The sequence below is a fragment of the Gobio gobio genome, assembly GCF_949357685.1.
Source record: "Gobio gobio genome assembly, chromosome: 15".
Taxonomy (NCBI): domain Eukaryota; kingdom Metazoa; phylum Chordata; class Actinopteri; order Cypriniformes; family Gobionidae; genus Gobio; species Gobio gobio.
This window is the reverse complement of record NC_137108.1, coordinates 4,854,814-4,874,293: the sequence shown is the minus strand read 5'-3', so window position 1 is coordinate 4,874,293 and position 19,480 is coordinate 4,854,814. Positions and strand designations below refer to the sequence as shown.

Sequence of the window (19,480 nt, the reverse complement as noted above, 5' to 3'; positions counted from 1 at the left end):
CACTCATGGCACGCGCTCATTGTGAAATCACAGCTGGAAGCCGCGCGCACCGCTTACATCTAAATGTTTGAAATGATAGCCTATATCCCATCTCATATCGATGAAAACCCTGATTAGCAAGAGTAGCGCCGTGTGTCTTTAAGCGGGATTGTGTTCGTCCGACAGGAGGCGTGTCTCCTCCACAGAGCCCGAGCATCTGAACACACGAGCCGCTGCTCGCGCGCTCCTCACTTCATCAGCCTCAGCCGCGCGCCACAGCCGAGGTAAGGCATTTATCTCACAGCACACACACCATCATCCATGCTTTTAAAGTCATATCTCACGCAGGCATTTACAAGTCTGAGGTCTGGTGTGGGACAGCTGATTTGATCTGACTGCTGCATGTGCTTCTTTTTTAAAATAATGACTAATCTAACAATTACATTCAACTATTTATGTCCTTGACCAACAAAAGGTTTGTGTTTGTGGAGTTATGAAAGCCTAGCTTGTTTATGTTTTGTTTTTTCTCACCTTAATTGCAAAGAGGGTTTATGATGACCTGTAAGTTAATAAAGCATGTTGAGACCCCGGGTACGTTTAAAATGCACCGCCCCTCTCTCTCACACACACACACACACACACACACACACACACACACACACACACACACACACACACACACACACACACGCGCGCGCGTCTGTCATGAGGTCGAAGGAAGCATCACTAAGTCATTAAATATGCCAGGGAATAGTGTGTCCGCTATTGATGCATCACTTAAATTACTTTTGTGCCATCACTTATGCAAACATTTCATTTCAGACTCTCCGATATTATGAATATTGGAGCAGACACACACACACACACACACACACACACACACACACACACACACACACACACACACACACACACACACACACACACACACACACACACACACACACACACACACACACACACACACAAAATTCAAAGTCTATGCATAGCAAACATGAAGCTTCAGACGTCAGCGTGATTCGTTTGCGAATCATCAATATCTGGTGTGAAACGACACGCATTTATCAATATGGAATAGGCTAATCTATATTTTGTCATATGAATATGAAAATATATATAGAATACATCCCTTAAATTGACTGAATGGCAATATTTTATTATTAATCCAACTAATTTAGCCTGTACACAATACTTGGACATTTCTTGGATGAAGCAAAATCGTAGTGGTCCATCTGACAGAAGAGTGTGTGAAGCGACGTGAATGCGGGGAAATACACTGGTGTGTGTGTGTGTGTGTGTGTGTGTGTGTGTGCTGTCGCTGTCCGCGGTGCTGAAACACTCTCTCGAGCTCAAGGCAGGCTATTCTAGTGCTCATCTTTAAGCCTATTTTGAAAGTAGGGGCACAATCGAGGTCTTTTTAATTTGAGTTGCACAGGCTCGTCCTCATCAGGCCCGAGCTTGGCTTTAAAGGCCACCAGAGTTCAAAGAAGCCCATATAGCCCGCAGCACATTAACATATTATTCTTTATATATATATATTTGAACAATAAGAACTTTTGAGCGCGCGCGCACACACACACATGCAAAGACTGTACGAGTTTAAAATGTAATACGATAATAAATCTGCAGTTTACAGTAGAGTAGTTTTTGTTATATATGCTAAATGAATAATATAATAAAATCATAATCTCGATGGTTAATATGGGATGTGCTTTCAGAATAGGCGTTACTCTATTTGACAGATTATATGCCAAGTTATCATATGCCAAGTTATCATATAGTTTCTGCCGACTGTTATTTATATATTTTGCACGCAAAGTGAAAAAAGATTCCCATTTATACAAACGCACGTGCGATGTAGGGCTCAACTATTTATCTGATTCTGAAACTGTGTGAAAGATCATATATTGTGTGAAATGCACGAGCGAGGACAGAGTTTATCTGCAGCATCTGAACACGCACGAGCCACGCGCAGCGCTCGCTCTGAGATGTGAAGCATGTTGGAGTAGGAAATGGATGTTGTGAGTGGTCAGCGTTGCGCGCGCGTTGCTCTCGGCTCGACGTCAGTGTGAGTGCAGCAGTGCAGTAGATCGCGCTCGTCGCTCCCGCTTCTCCGCCGCTCTAGCTCTCCTCACTCACTCATATCCCCGTGTCGCTCCGCTCTTTCAGGCCAGCCGCTCATGGATTTCTCCCGGATTTCCCCTCTCTAACATGGACGCCCGGTCGGAAGGTTTCTCCTTTGCGCAGTGAGACGGACACGCGGAGCGTCGCGGATGGAGTGTCCTCTTGTGTCTCAGTGACCATGCCGTGATCACACCGCTGACAGCAAACACGCAGAAACAAGTGGGAATCTTACGCTCCGTCCAGAGGAATGATGAAGATGTGCTCTCCTCTGGTCACTCAGCAGGGATGGCTGGGGCTGTTGCTGCTCTTACTGTGTGTGGGATATTCTCACGGGATGCCACATGTGTTGAGATTCGGTAAGAGCCTTTTTAAACACTTCCCGGTTGTAATAACGGATGGCCGTTTCTGTGAAGCTCTCGCTGTTGTTGCTCGTCTCATCTAAAGCTTGAATGTCAGATGCAGACGCGCGCCTTCCTGAGAGAGCTCAGTGCATGTTTCAGCCCGGGTTTGTAGGGAACGCTACTTTCCCAAACGCAGAAGTTTCTGAGCCCCGTCACGCGTGCTGAAGTTGCCTACAGGTTGTGACGGGTGGAATTTCACATCGCATCTTATGCAGAAGTTGCTCATTCTCTAGTTCTGTATTGTTTCTGAATGTTTTATGAGGAGAAAAATCTCGGCTGTGAGGTTTGCAATGACTCACTGTGTTCTGTTCCTGCCTAAGGTTATGAGCACTGCTCTATTCTACTCTATTCTATTCTATTCAGATATCTGTTGTTCTGTTCTGTTATTTTCTATTCTATTCTATTTTATTCTATTCTGATTTCTGTTCTGTTCTATTTATTCTATTCAGATTTCTGTTCTGTTCTATTCTATTCTATTCAGATTTCTGTTGTTCTGTTCTGTTCTATTTTATTTTATTCTATTCTGATTTCTATTCTATTCTATTCAGATTTCTGTTCTGTTCTATTCTATTTATTCTATTCTGATTTCTGTTCTATTCTATTTTATTCTATTCAGATTTATGTTCTGTTCTGTTATTTTCTATTCTATTTTATTCTATTCTGATTACTGTTCTATTCTATTCTATTCTATTCAGATTTCTTTTCTGTTTTGTTTTGTTCTTTTCTATTCTATTTTATTCTATTCTGATTTCTGTTCTATTCTATTCTATTTTATTCTATTCTGATTTCTTTTCTATCCTATTCTATTCAGATTTATGTTCCGTTCCTTTCTTTTCTATTTTATTCTATTCTGATTTCTGTTCTATTCTATTCAGATTTCTGTTCTGTTCTTTTCTATTCTTTTCTATTTTATTTTATTCTGTTCTGTTCTATTTTATGTTATTTTATTTTATTCTATTCTGAGTTCTGTTCTATTCTATTCTATTAATTTCTATTCTATTCTATTCTGTTCTATTCTATTTTATTATGTTCTGTTTTATTCTATTCTGAGTTCTGTTCTATCCTGTTCTATTCTATTCTGTTTTATTCTATTCTGATTTCTATTCTATTCAGATTTCAGTTCTGTTCTTTTCTATTCTATTTTATTCTATTCAGATTTCTGTTCAATTATATTCTGAGTTCTGTTCTATTCTGTTTGTTTCTATTGTGTTCTATTCTATTCTATTCTATTATGTTTTGTTCTAGTCTGTTCATTCTTTTCAATTCTGTTGTATTCTATTTGGTTTTATTCTATTCTGATTTCTATTCTATTCTATTCTGTTCTATTTTATGCTATTCTATTCTATTCTGAGTTCTATTCTATTCTATTCTATTCTGTTATGTTCTAGTCTGTTTGTTTCTGGTCTGTTCTGTTCTATTCTGCTCTGTTCAGTTCTATTCTATTCTATTCAACTCTTCTGTTCTATTCTTGTGTTTAGTTTAAGAAAGCACACATTGAAAATTTGATACAGTGTCTATTCGAGTTTCGGATTGTCATTATCATTCTATTCATATTCCATTCATCTATTCTACTCTTCTCCAATGTACTCTGTTCTATTCTATTCTCGTGTTCAGTTCTAGAAGTTGCGCATTGATCATTTGACACAGAGTGTCTATTTGAGTTCACGATCACGATCTCCTCAGGGTTTTAATGGTTATCACTCATATTTGAGACATCACAGGGAAAGTTAGACATGATTTAGCGGAGGCTTTCTCTGCATAGATGTTCTCCTGCATGTTGCCATTAGCAACCGCTTAACGAATGCTTTGAGGAAGGCCATCCAAGCTCAGCATCACCTCCCAGAACTGAGTCACAAGCGCTTTTTTAATAGAGTTGAAGGTTTAATGGGAGCGAGTGTGTTCGCTCCAGCCGTATTATGGGCCACAATGAAAGAGGAAATGTCTGAAAACTGTCACTGAAGGCCTGTCTGATGCACACTCTCAATCAATACAATCACAAGCACCTCAGGATCCCCATGCCTCGCCCACAGGGCTTCCTTTAATCATGTGATGTAATAAGCTGCTTTTTTTCTCACTCCAGGACACCAGCACGACACAACACACACTCACACACACACCAGCCAAACGCAGCCTTCCAGTCCTGTTTGCCTTAAACTGTGGAACTAATGTAACATAATGGAGAGATTTTCCAAATGCACTTTATCATTACTGTGCATGGTTTGCAATTAGCAGAATGAGAAAGTGCGGAGGGAATTATATGAAGCCTGCAAACAAACATTCACAGCTTTTGCGCTTTAATTGTCAGAAAGCAGTGTGTGTTTAGCCTATCTGTGCTGTTGCTGCATTCAAACGGCAAAACGATTTCTAAATATTACAAATAATCCACGTTTTCATTAACCAGACATTTAATCGTCATGCTTCTCTTAAAAATAGTAGCCGCGATGTTAATTGGCAGAGATGCACAGATATGTGAGGCTGATTATTGTTCACGCTGGCTCTGTTTCTCATTATACTCTGTGTGCTGATATTCACCGCTGAGCGCTTGGCTGTTGGAGGAGGGAAAAAACAGTGCGGCAGATTGCCTTTCCCTCACTTCCAGGAGGATATTATTCTTGTGTGTGTAAGTGGCATAGGCTTTAATATCATATCCGCTTAGGTCTAAAAGCGGCGGCTCCTTGCATGGTGATGTTGAACCAGATGAAGGGGAAACTGAACGAGTGCTGCTGTCTTTCGCATGTGTCATCACATTCCCCGGCCCTGCATTAGTAAAGCAGCTGTGTGTGACAACATCTGGCTCTCAGCCACCGTCCTCTGTGCCTTCGGCTGCCCTTCTCACACACACTCTTCGCGTCACCTCTGGAAACACTCCTTTTATGTATTCCCAACCTTATTTTGATGCATTTACATGTATTGCATATGAGGTATTTCTAAGGAGAATGTGCATTTTTTTAGGCTTTACTTAAAGCCTTTATATATAATGCCTTATAAAATTGAATTATGCTTTGCTATCCATCTTATAATGCACTGTACGGTATTAAGAACACTCTATAATGCTTACACTCTTTAAAATGCTGGGTTAAAAATAACCCAAGTTGGGTTGAAAATGGACTAACCCAGCAGTTGGGTTGTTTTAACCCAGCGGTTGGGTTAAATGTTTGCTTAAAACAACCCAATTGCTGGTTTAAAACAACCCAATTGCTGCGTTAGTCCATTTTCAACCCAACTTGGGTTATTTTTAACCCAGCATTTTTTAGAGTGTATGTTTCACCTTTATTATGCATAAAGGCAAACAACCAATTCAGATGTAACAATTAATCTGCAAATATTATAATGCATTTGAGCTTTTGTTACAATTCTGAAAAGATATCATGCATTATAACGTGTATTATGAATACCTCTATAATGCATTACACATAAAGGCTTTCTATTATGTCTTTTATTTGAATGAAGGAAGGATAATTAGCTCTTGATGTCCTGACTTGTATTGGAAACATTGGATCTTTGAACAGATAAAAGTGAGAAAAACTAAATAATGTTATGATTGAGAGTACGTTTTTTATTTTTGGTTGATTTCAAAAATATCGACTCCATGTATATTCTTAATTATTTATGTTCCCGGTCTTTCTGTGCGCAGTATTTTAGTAGAAAAGAAAATACATTTTATTAACTTTCTGTGTCTGAAAATAATTTCAGCTGACAGGTTTTCATGCAGGCAATAATTCTTTAGTTGGTAACACTTATTTTCAGGTGTCCGTGTTCAGTGTTGGGGAAAGTTACTTTGAAAAGTAATGCATTACAATATTACGTTACTCCTTTAAAATGTAACTAATTGAGTTACTTAGTTACTTTTTAAGAAAGGTAATGCATTACGTTTCATTTGCATTACTTTTTCTCCCCTGGGCTGGGCTTGTTTTTTTTTTTTTATAACAAAAAAGTTATATTTTTGTAAAGACCTCTTCATACCAAAATTGAAATAATAAGCCCCAGGCTGAGGTAAAAATGCAGATTCCCGCATGAACAGTAGAGGGCGCAGCTCTGGATAATGGTAGAATAGGATGCAGGAGAAAAAAGTTTTACCAATAAAAACAAAAAAATCTAGTAATTTTAATCATCAAAGGTCAGCAGCAAGACATTGGTAAATTAAATATGAAGGTAGATTATGCATAATTTTATTTAACATTTAATTATTGGAGGTTTGCATAGTACTCTGATTTTGCATTTGACTGATTTTATTCATTTTGAGCAGTACAGAATCTTTATTGTGCAAGTGAGATAAATAAATGCTCACATTTAGTCTGGAACTACAATAACCCTCATGTTCACACACACACACCTCTGCACTTATTTTCCTCAACATGGGGGCAGGAGAGCTGTCAGTCAAATTAATGTGAAAAAGTAACTCCAATATTTTGTTGTAAATTTGAAAAGTAATGCGTTACTTTACTAGTTACTTGGAAAAAGTAATATTATTACGTTACTCAAGTTACTTGTAATGCGTTACCCGCAAAACTGGCCGTGTTACAATACATTTAAGGACTGAGTAATAATATTAATAACCATTATGGTTGGGATTAGGGTTTGGTTGAGGGCTAGTTGCATGTAATTCATTATTATAGTAAGTACATGTAACTGTAAATAAAGTGTTACCATTTTGCCAACAGAATTTTGAATTTGTGTCCGATTTAAACGGCCATACACACATTGAAATAAAGCGGCCCTTAGAGAAGAAAGAGACAGAGAGCTGCACTGCCTTTGACAATGAACTCACTTACAAACATTAACACCGCTGAGCCACAGAGAGATACAAGAACAACTAGAGCTGATCGGGTTATAACAAAATCAAAATAAAACGCTGTCTGGCCAAAGACAATACAATACACCGGGGCACACTCTTAATGAGCTCAGCCAGGCTTTCTCCCTAATGTGTGTGTGTGTGTGTGTGTGTGTGTGTGTGTGTGTGTGTGTGTGTGTGTGTGTGTGTGTGTGTGTGTGTGTGTGTGTGTGTGTGTGTGTGTGTGTGTGAGTGAGTGAGGAGTGCAAGGGCAACTGCATTCGGGAGAAAATCATGCGTTCAAAGCTCATGCTAAATATTTTATGAGAATATATGAGTCAAAATCTGCTGTAAATGTAACAAGTCATGTAAGAATGTATCATCTTTTGTTAGAATTCTTTATCACATTTGATCATAGTTTGATAATTGCCTTAATCTTTAAAGCAACTGAGAAGATAGTGATCAAACTACATTTTATAAAAATCTTTCAAGTTTATAATGTATATTACATCAACATATGAGAGTCAAAATTGCTACAATTGGCAAAATTATGGAGAAGAAAAAGATCAGTCAAGAACAGAATTTTTTTGCAAATATTCAGGAATGTCAGAATCAGAATGCATAAAAGTGTCCTGTCCACTAACCCGTTTTTCAGTTCGATTGGCCTTTATTCTTTTTATCTGCAGTGTGAAGAGTTCCCTGATCATTCCCCTTCCATTTCAGCGAGTGAAGAACTCATTTATACTCGCGTGCGTTATGTATTATGTATGTTATCATCTCTGACAGACAGCGTGTTGAAGCCGCCATGTTCTCCCTCTTCTTGGAAAGCGATGACTACAGTACCTCCAGTAGTTTGGGCTTTCCAGGTTTTTGCTTCTCATAAATACTACTGTGTACACTCAAAAAAAAAAACTTTCACTGTTGTTAGTTGCACTCAAATCATCCTTGTTCACATTACTTAAAAACTTGTGTAACTACATGAACTTAAATTTACTGAGTTGATTAAACTAAAAATGAGTGTTGTCAGCTTTACTTAAGTGTTTGTTCGGTCAACTTAACATTGCTGTGTGAAACCAAATAATTGGGCAGTGGATCTGTAGTTCCCAGCATGCTTTGCAAGGGATTTCATTAGGAGAGTAAATTAATTTATGGATTAAAGTGTTATTTTATGTGTTTTTAAGTAAAGGGAAAGATGTTGTTAGTCTATGTTAGTGTTTAATGTTCAGTTATGTTGGACATTTAGAAGAGTTTCTGTGATTTTGTGGTCACCATTTTGCAGAAGAGTGTCTGTGTTTAGGGCACTCATATTCACTCTAAAAATGCTGGGTTAAAAACAACCCAAGTTGGGTTGTTTTTAACCCAGCATTTCTTAGAGTGTACACACATTTATTATATGGAATTCTTGCCCTCAATTAAATTGAGTTTGTCCAATGAGTTATTTGTGCATTTTGTTTCTAAAAATATGCTTGTTGTTATTTAATAGTTTTCCCACATACACTTAGTTAATACACTAGTATTAATACACTAATACATTAGTTAATAAGGTAAATTAAATCGATAAATGTGTTCACTTTACATAATAAACTTTTATAAATTATATAAACATTATTGAGTAAACTGCACATATAAATATTATGTAACAGTGACAAATTCAAATGGTTTGTATTTACTCAAAGAAATTTTGTCAGCTTTACTTGAATTTTTTTTCAGTGTTATTTGTAAAAATTACTCAATATAGTTGCATGGAACCACTCAACGCAGCTTTTTAAAGTAAATTCAACAAGTCATGTTTTGAGTGTATTGTGCACATTATTTTCTTTCGATGTTGTGATGATCAAATGATGTGGATTTGAAAACAGATGGATGGACACACTTTAGTGTGGGGGACACATTAACTATAACGTTTGCCTCAATAAAGCTTATTAATAGTTTGTAAGGTAGTTGTTAAATTTAGGGATTGGTTAGGATTAAGGGATGTAGAATTTGATCATCAGAATAAGGCAATAATATGTGCTAATAAACAGCCAATATCATAGTAATATACATGATAATAAGGAACTAGTTAATAGTGAGAATTGATCCGTAAAATAAAGTGTTGCCCAGATGGATTGTAAGGTAATAATGATTTATTTCTTAGCCAGCAAGTATTCAGTGAAGAGATTGATGCCCATGAGTGTGTTATGTTGATGTTTCTAGTTTTAATATTACAACCAGCGGAAAGTTGACGGACGTGATAACATGCGTGAGGGCTGAACTTATGTTAGATTTTTGGGTAATTCAAATAAAACATGCTGGAGATGTTCTAAATGCTTTTTGCATGGCTCATTATACATCTTTTATGGAATGAAGATTGTGTTGTGTTTTCAATAAATGACGTCACTCAGAGACATTCAGCTGTCGCAAATTCGTAGTTCTTCTTTTTACCAGGGAAGTTGTTTTTATTGTCTATTATAGCAAAACATCTCTTGAAAATGCAGATTGTGTTGTAGATGAGAGTGTAAAATCTCTTTTCCCCCATTATTACCCCTTAGCAGATTTTGACTCATAGGCTTCCACTTAAAATCAGGACAAGCACCGTGAATTAAATGAACCTATGGCTGCGACTACATTAATCAAGATATGGCCAAAATCTCTGTATTTTTTGGTTGAATGGCGATATCCCGGTATTTTCTATGTTTTTCTATTTGGATAAAAAAAAATCTGTATTTATTTTAATAATAATTAATTTTTATTTTTATTTGATTACCCCATTATAATGGTCACTTTCATAAAAATATACTTACTTCCACAATTTCACATATGCCACATTTATTTTCCAACAACAAATATTTTAGAAATATGTATATTTTAGTCAGAATTATTGCGTTCCTATTCTATTGCTTGGATTGCATGCACGCGCCGACGCTCATTCACGGAAGCCTGAATTTTAGCAGAGATTCACTTGCAGAAGGCTCGTCCTCTCCGGACAGCAAAATGGACATGTTTGTATGACTTTCTAACATCTACAGATGGACCCTTACGAAAATGAACCATGGTTTTACTACAAATAAAACCAAAAATGTATAGATAAACCATGGTAACCACAAATTAAACATGGCTTTGCTACTCTAACCATAGTTTAACCATGGTATTTGTGGTAAAACTGTGGTTATATAAATGGTAATCAATTAGACAAAAAAACATGGTTACTACACTTTTACTATAATAAAACCATGGTTAATTTTCGTAAGGGGAGAATATACCTGTGAAATGTAAGGAAAGCACCACATTTCAAACACATTATGTCTGTCTGTCAGCACAAATAGCCTATCTCTAACTAGCCTACATCTTACCAGTTATTTTGAAGCCCTTAATATAAAGCATGTGTCATGTTGAGGACAAGTTGTATCACGCACTTTCCCTGCATTACTTCAATCTACTGTATATAGATATAAACGGTAATGCCTCATTCCATATCGTTTCTAAAAGAATATATCGATATATTGTACAAACTCGATATACCGCCCAGCCCTAATTCTGATTCAGCCCTGAAATTCCTGTATTATTTTGTACATCTAATATCGACATCAATGATATCTGCAATACATTATGTTGGTGCTGTTCTGTTTACCCTAAGGGGGGTTATCGCTGCTCTTACCCATGCTAGGCTGAATGGATGCGCAGGGAGTTCTTGCCCAGAACAGAACCGCACCGCTAATCCAAACTATATGCTAATAGTCAATCAATCATCTTTGACGATAGTGGTCCTGACAGAAATCATCTTGTTGCGCATGTCTAAAATGTAATAAAAGCTCACTGAGATGATACAGAGAGAGCAGACATAATAAAGTTCACACACTATTCCCGTGGCATGATCACTTCATTATCAAAATCTCTCACCAATCACTGCTGAGTTCAGGTCGCACTCAAATGGTTCAAAAATGCAATTGCCCTCATGTTTTGCCACAGGACAGCAATTGCGAGTGCATTTTTTGTCATTCTTGCCGGAATGTAATATGCCTGGTGTAAATAGAGATATCTATCAGTTCAATATGCGTCACATGACTAAACATGCGTCATTGTTTTCAAACGCCTCAGTTTTTACAGTCAAAACCGGCTTTTCAAATGTATCGTCTTAAAGGGGTAGATCACCCAAAAATGTAAATTCGGTCATCTATTTACTCACCCTCACGTTGTTCCAAACCTGTATGAGTTTCTCTCTTCTGCTGAACACAAAAGAAAATATTTTGAAGAATGTTGGGAACCAAACAGTTGATCCCATTGACTTCAATAGTATTTTCTTTCCCCTACTATGGAAGTCAATCAACTCTTCAGTTCCCCATGTTCTTCAAAATATCGTCTTTTGTGTTCAGCAGAAGAAATAAATGCATTCAAGTTTGGAGCAACTTAAGAAATTGCCGGACAAAAGTGTGCACAGAAGGCCAAAACGTAGAGGAAAGGATGTTTTCAAATGTATAAGTCTACATCTTAAAGATATTAAAGTTGGCAAGTGTTTGCCATCAGTGAGGCTGTATGCCGTCCTTCAGTAGAGCTGACCAGTCATTTGCTCCCATGACCTCCCCGTGCTTCATCAAGGACATGCGTGACCTTGAGAGACAAAGGAGAGCATATCACAGCCGTCTATATTTCTTCATATGCTGAGCACAGAGCTTAAAGTTCATATCTCATGTTTCAAGGTCTTTCCTAAAGACATACGGTGTGTTGTTATATCCCTGTCCACTGGAACACTTTCAACCAGTGCCGACCTTTGAAAGTGTCTGTTTCCATTATGTTCGCTGACAAACGGCTTCTTCAGCTGCTTAGTAATACAGACTCCGTATCTTTCGTTAAAGGAAATAAATTGTGAATGGAACATAATTGATGAGTAAGAACAGGTCATTCCTACATTACCCCTACCGACAGGCTTCATCAGCTTGTCTGGTTATCAGTATTTTCTGCCAGGCGTATGGTACTCGTCGCTTGCACTACAACACTGTAGTAAACACTGAACTGACTTCAGCTGACTTTTTTTTGTTTGTTTTTAGAGCTGCTTTACAGCGGAATTGAACCATATTTGCGTCAGTGAATCATTATTTTCCTGTTTATCCCTGTAAAGCTGCTCTGAAGCAATCTGTATTGTATAAAGCGCTATAAAATAAAGGTGACTTGACTAGCAGGAGTTTGGAGTTGCTCCAGTAATAACAAATAATTAGCGCGATGGTTTCTGTCCAGTGGGCCGCCATATCACAGCCCACTTCATTTTTCCTGCAAACAACGGCACAGCTGAGCGGTGTTAGTCCAGTTCACTTCAGTTAAAGATATCTGTGGGATGTTTTCATACTCTCTCACAGAACCTGGTTCTTGTCAATCCATGGTTTGAAAGCTAACATTAGACTTTCAAAGCTTCCCACTGCCTCACTTCTGTCTTGTGCACTGTTTGGACAACATGTTCTCACTCCCAACTCATCACATATTGATGGTCAGAACCCACATTTTAACGCACGGGGTATTGTCATTTTTCGACGGCCATGGTACTCCATTGCTTTCAGTTGTTTGCCTTATGTGTCAGATCAAGACGCATATTTTGGAGCAACTAACCCCACTCCAACCCTAAACCTACCCACTTCTAAACAATATAAAACATTTAACAGGCAAATAAAAGTACAGTCACAGGTATTTATTGCAAAAACTGACCAAAAACAGTTTAAAAGTATTAACTCGTGTTGCTTTCCAAGTCTTCTGAAGGCATGAGATATCTTTATGTAAAAAACAGAGTTGATCTTAATGTTTTAAGATCCCGCCGCTCCGTGAATGCACACACTCCACTCCTTCATATCTCATTCAAAAGATACACCCGACTCTTTAGCATGACGCGATCGATCACGAGACATACTAGAGCCAATGACATTTCACTATCAAAGCTGATGAAACGTTTCTTCGGGCAGCAGTTTTTGAATGTGTGCATGATTTTGGCGAATGGAGACGCTGATCGCTTTTGGGTCTTTTCTTCACACAAATCAATCGTTTGGCCTCAGAACACTTGGGATATTTGTACTTTTTGAATAAATTGTGCCTGTAGTCGTATCTGCCGGTTATATCTTTTGTTTTATATCATATAATAAACAAATGTGTAGGTTTAGGGGTGGGGTTACGGGTTCAAACGTGCCTAAATAGCATAAATAAAAAAATAAAATAAATGTAAATAAAATTATACTGGCTGATTAAATTGAGAATCACACTCCAACGTCATAATGGCAAAATCATAACCCAATATATAATTTCATCATGACGATAACATTCCAATGCCCAACACGTCTGTGTATGACGCCAAAGGTTTCTCATAAAAATCAATGGTGTACCCTGTGCGTTAAAAAGTGACGCCGAGGGGTCCTGACCAAGAGTTAGGAGTGAGAATGTGTTGGTTTGGAAATCCTATGAATTCATCTGTCATGATGACTTGTAAAATGCTATCAACGCCTACAACAACTAACATAATAAAACATGAATAAAATATTGTGATTGTTGCATTGGGTGAACTCAAAAACAAAGGAGAGCTGGATCCGAATGCAGTGAGTTTAATAATAGAATAAACATAAAAACATGCCGGCTAAGAACAAAGAACCAGGGAACAGAAGGAGTGCACCAAACATAACATCCATGTAGGACAAGACTTGACAAGAAACTCTGAGGTTTAAATACACATGGGGTATTTGGCAAACAAGACTCACCTGGGAACAATCAAATAACTAATCAACAAGAAAAACTACAAAGGACTAGCCTGACAAGCCAGACCCACATCAAGATGTTGGGTCTGGGAACTCACCATTGGCAGGGCTCAATCCGAGGGGCGGGATAAACGCTTGTCTTTCAAATTCCCTCTGCACGCAATAGGATAACGCTACAACCAACCAGAGCAACGAAGTAGATTAAAATTTCGCCGTATCCGGTCGGAAAAACTCAGAACACATCTTTCTTTTTTAAGAATGACTTCAGTGCCGTTATTTGTTCTTTCCTCAAAGAAAAGCTAAACTCCAAGTCTTCCAGAGTCGCGGCCAAAGCCGATTCGAAAGACCGATGTTCACCAGCTTCTTTGTTTACAAGTAGCACGTGGAAACGCCTCAACTCTGCCGTCATTATGTTAAGCCCGCCCACCGACTCTATACACGATATGATTGGCCTGACCAGAGTTTGGCGTCTAGATTTCTAGGCTAACAAAGGACATGGCGCAACATAAAAGTGCACAGAACACAGGCTGGGATCATGACAGGGATTCACGTTTAACTGTTTTTAGTGCCACTCACCTGACATTTCACATTGAAACGTGCAAAAAGCAACGTAATACTACTTTGCAGAAATGTCACAACAGTTTTTCCAATGAACCTGTATTTTGCATTTCTTCCCCTGATATGGTGCTCGCCGCTCACAACCACTACAGCCTAGAGTCCCAGTTAACCCCTTCCCTCGATCCCCATTGTGTCGTCACTCTTTCTATTTACCCACCTACTTCTCTTGTCCCTGGGCAAAGCTTAATGCTACACTGCCTCTGCAAGCAGCAGTTGCTCCAATCCTATTTACCTTTGGTATGTTTGTAGCCCTTGTGTCCGCACTTCAATCCTTGTAGATCTTGACCATAGTGTTGCCTCTTGTTTCCACACGTTTTTATTCTCCTCCAGACCGCCTATTGAACTAAAACTTCCTGTACAACACGGACTGATGTTAATTGCTACCATCAACCCATGCGAATCTGCTTTACTCTGTTCAGTTATTCAAGCAAACCTCTGCTCTGATCTCTCTCTGCATCAGTGATCATAGCTGCACCATGCTTCAAGGCAAAACCAAGCAGCTTCTCCCATTTAAAATCTGCTCAACAAGCACTCATTTCATAGCTGTCAGTTATTATTCTCTCATGGCAGTCAGTAAACCCGGCAAGCAATGTTGGAGGGATTTCCACACATTTAGTTTTTTTTTCTCAGGCAGGGCAAAGCAAAGCTCTTTGCATATTGTTGATTATACTCATCCTGTAACCACTGATAAACATTAACTGCTCTGAAATGCAGCTGCATTTTCAGATGGATATTCTTTCACATTTATTTTGTATTAGAATTCCAGTGTATACCAAAACCCCCCCTCTGACTCATTTTATCATTAAAACTCCCAACCCATTTATTCTGCACAAGAACAGCTGCCACAACATGAGCACCTCAAACCCCCTGAAGCCGATACACCCCAAATGTGATTGTGTGGAATGCAGTTCCACAAAAATGAGCAGAGTTGTTTACACAATCCCACCAAACTACATGCTTACCAATGTTGTAGTCGAGACCATCAACTACAAGTTCAGGCTGAGACCCAGACAAGATCAAAAGCGGAAGGTCAAGTCCAAATGACAAAACCAGGACCATGAAAAAATGGTACTACGACAATGGTTTTAACACTTCCCACAATCTTTAAATGAAGCAGTGTTGGATGCCGTAATCCACCATTATGGATACCATGTTTTACCTTTTCCCACATAATCTTGAAATGCCTCTATTATGCTATTTTAAAGGCTCCTGGTCTTGTTTAGGTTTACATGCATCAAAGGTCAAAAAACACTTTCATTTTCTCATAATATACATTACACATGTTCACATTGTTCAATGATTCGCAAACAACTCGTCAGATGATTCAGTCTCTCCAAATCCCTCCTTTCTACGAGCTACTCTGCTCTGATTGGCCAGACAGCCCATTCTGTTGTGATTGGTCTACTCTGCTCTGATTGGTCAGATGGTCCACTCTGTTGTGATTGGTCTACTCTGCTCTGATTGGTCAGATGGCCCAGTCTGTTGTGATTGGTCTACTCTGCTCTGATTGGACAGATGGCCCAGTCTGTTGTGATTGGTCTACTCTGCTCTGATTGGTCAGATGGTCCACTCTGTTGTGATTGGTCTACTCTGCTCTGATTGGTCTACTCTGCTCTGATTGGTCAGATGGCCCAGTCTGTTGTGATTGGTCTACTCTGCTCTGATTGGTCAGATGGCCCAGTCTGTTGTGATTGGTCAACCACTTACAGCACATGTCAGAAGCTAAACGCCCATTACCATAAACTTTATCTCCTCTTCCTAAAGCTCAGTGATTGTACACACTGTAAAGACACTAACGATGGCGTTGATTTTACCATATCAATCCGAGTGGGAGTCTGATGATGAAACATTAGAAGAACTAGTTATTCAACCCGAACCTCCATCACAACGGCGAGTCGAGGAGGACGTTTCTCAGTGATACGCTACTCATTTTGAGGTTCATTATGAGATGTTGAACTGTAATTCCTCACCATCAGCATTAACCCTCTGGGGTTCTTCATTTATGGGTCACACTCAGGACCTTCGGGTCAAAAATGACCCGGATGACAGGATTAAGATAACAAAGATTTGAGTAAATTCAATGAAATATATTTTTGTTCAACAATATTTTTTCTTTTCTTTTTTGGTGTTTTGAGATAATTTTATGATTTATAATTAATAGTTATGCAATAATTATGACCCATTTTTTCCCATTGAATATAATTGAAACATTTATATATATATATATTATTATTATTTTTTATTTTATTAAAGCTGTATTTCATTTTAGAGTCAATCCTAGGCCTCATGAAAGCAATTTTTTAAATGAGATCAGTGCCATCCGGTGGACACATTGAGCATTTTTATCACGCAATAGCACATTTTTACTACTATAGTGGATTTATAGTGGATTTAAAAAAATCGTAGCTTCATCGGAATGGTCCGAAACTTGGTGACTATATTGGTACTTGGTATATGAACACCCCAAAAAATTGGGGACAGGATTTGAAAAGTCTAAGTGGTCGTAAAAAAAAAATAGTCACACTCAGGACCTTCGGTTCAAAAATGACTCCCATAGGAAATGAATGGGAAATTAGTTTTTTTGTGCATACAATCTTGTCTGTTTTGCACTCTTGATGTTTTAGAGATTCACCCCTTCACTGTTGAGTCCTTTTTTGCATCCTGGCTGATTTGTAGATTTTATGCACAAAAAAACTTTGTATTTTCATATTTTTGCCAATTTCCCATTCATTCCCTATGGGGGTAATTTTTGACCCGAAGGTCCTGAGTGTGACTATTTTTTTTACGACCACTTAGACTTTTCAAATCCTGTCCCCAATTTTTTTGGGTGTTCATATACCAAGTACCAATAAAGTCACCAAGTTTCGGACCATTCCGATGAAGCTACGATTTTTCAGGTCAGAAATGACCGAAGAACCCCCGAGGGTTAACAAGAGTACGTCCATCAACAAACCCATGTGTGTATTTCTGATTTATTTCAGTGCACATGCGGGAACTGTATCAATAACAGTACATACGTTAGCCCAGCACTAACGTGAATGACTGATGGAACATTAAAGTTTGTAAAACAAATTTTGCTCCATCCTTTATCTTTACCCAAAGTAGTAAGAATGACAGACAATCTGCATTAATAAACACAGTGTTAGGCAATAGTGACCCACAATTCTTTATAAGCATGTACAAAAGATCAGTTTGAAGCATTACGAGAAAGCTTTCTTTTCCCTATCGCTGAGATTTTCTTTAAGAGTGTAATGGGTCCGTTTCTAGAATTTGTTAGACCAGTGTAGATTAGACCAGATTAGTTTTGTTTTGAACAATGTGTACAGCGATGGACCTGAGGATTGAGATGTGCCACAGGGATATGAAACTGGAGCAGTTGCAATTTGCAGCGAGCGTCTCATGGCAGAGAATCACTGCAGGTGTGAAGATGGCCAATGAAGCTGCAGGAGAATCGGGCGTATAAATAGGAGCTAAGCTGCGCCGTTTGATGGGACCGCAAATAAAAGACTTAGAGGATGGGCTGCACAAAACCACTGGAAGTGCAGAACATGTTTGAATATGATGCTCTTTTTCTTGTGATAGATAATGGAAGGCTCTGCAGCTCTGGTAGAGGATTATCAAACATGAGCGAAAGAGCAAATGCAGATTTACTGATGCACAGAATCTGAATAGTGTTTGGTTCTTGTAAAACATGTTGGTTTGTCCCTTGTGAAAATAAGTACACTTTAGCATACTTATAAAAAGAGTACTTATTATTTTGAGTCACTTAATTCCAGGTTATTAGCATTTAAACATTATTTGTATTAAATGCCATTAGCTGGACTTAAAGGGAAGGTTCACCCAAAAATGAAAATTAGCCCATAATTTACTCACCCCCATTTTAAATATGGATATTTTTCTTACACAAACGCGTCGATTGGCTTCAGAAGGCCTTTATTAACACCCCAGAGCTGCGTGGAGCAGTTCTATGATGGGCAGATGCACTTTTTATGGACTTCAAAAACAGAGCAACTATGAATCCAATTCTAATGCTTGGATTAGCCTGGACTTTTGTAATATAACTCAGATTTTATTCGTCTGAAAGAAGAATGTCATAAACACCTAGGATGACTTGAGGGTGAATAAATCATGGGTTAATTTTCAGTTTTGGGTGAACTAACCCTTTGAGAACGCTTCTTGACCCACTCAAGTAAGACTTATCTAAATATGTAATTTCATAATTACTTCTATTGTCTTTGAAATATGGGTAAAGTACTGCAAGTGTACCCACAAGCATTTATGGTAAAATACTCTAAAATTATTTCTATTGAAACTTGAAAAACAAAATTGGTAGAGAAATTATTTTCGATCAGAAACTGCTAGTAAATTTTAACAATAATTACAAAGAATCGGCAAGTAACACATTGAAAGACAGCAATTTTTACACTGTATTTAAGAGGTACATAACACACACAGTTTCTGCCAGTCTCATGTTAATCTTGAGCATCTATAGAGTAGTATTGCATCCTTCATATCTCCAAAGAGTCTTTAGTTTTATCATGTATATAAAAGACAGATACGCTGTACCGATTCTTTCTGTGCAGTGGGCGGAGCTAAAGAGTCACGAACACACACACACACACACACACACACACACACACACACACACACACACACACACACACACACACACACACACACACACACACACACACACACACACACACACACACACACACACACACACACACACACACACACACACACACACACACACACACACACTCCCTGGATAACTTTTGATTCTCTATAGGCTACGTTGGTATGTGTCTATGTGTTGTTCACATTATATGCACTTACGCGCCGATTGCCAACAAAACATTGATTTGAACATTGACTCATGA

The 19,480-nt window shown here is 38.3% G+C and overlaps 1 protein-coding gene across 1 annotated transcript in view; it reads left to right on the top strand.

Annotated features, from left to right (window-relative positions):
• The first annotated feature begins 2,358 nt into the window (after positions 1 to 2,358).
• The window catches only part of grik2 (glutamate receptor, ionotropic, kainate 2), a 342,712-nt gene continuing 325,590 nt past the window's right edge, over positions 2,359 to 19,480 (top strand). Inside the window, exon 1 of the mRNA XM_079836135.1 lies at positions 2,359 to 2,459. Coding sequence (XP_079692261.1) covers positions 2,360 to 2,459 — 100 coding nt within the window. The 5' untranslated portion in view covers position 2,359. The remainder of the gene's footprint in view (positions 2,460 to 19,480) is intronic.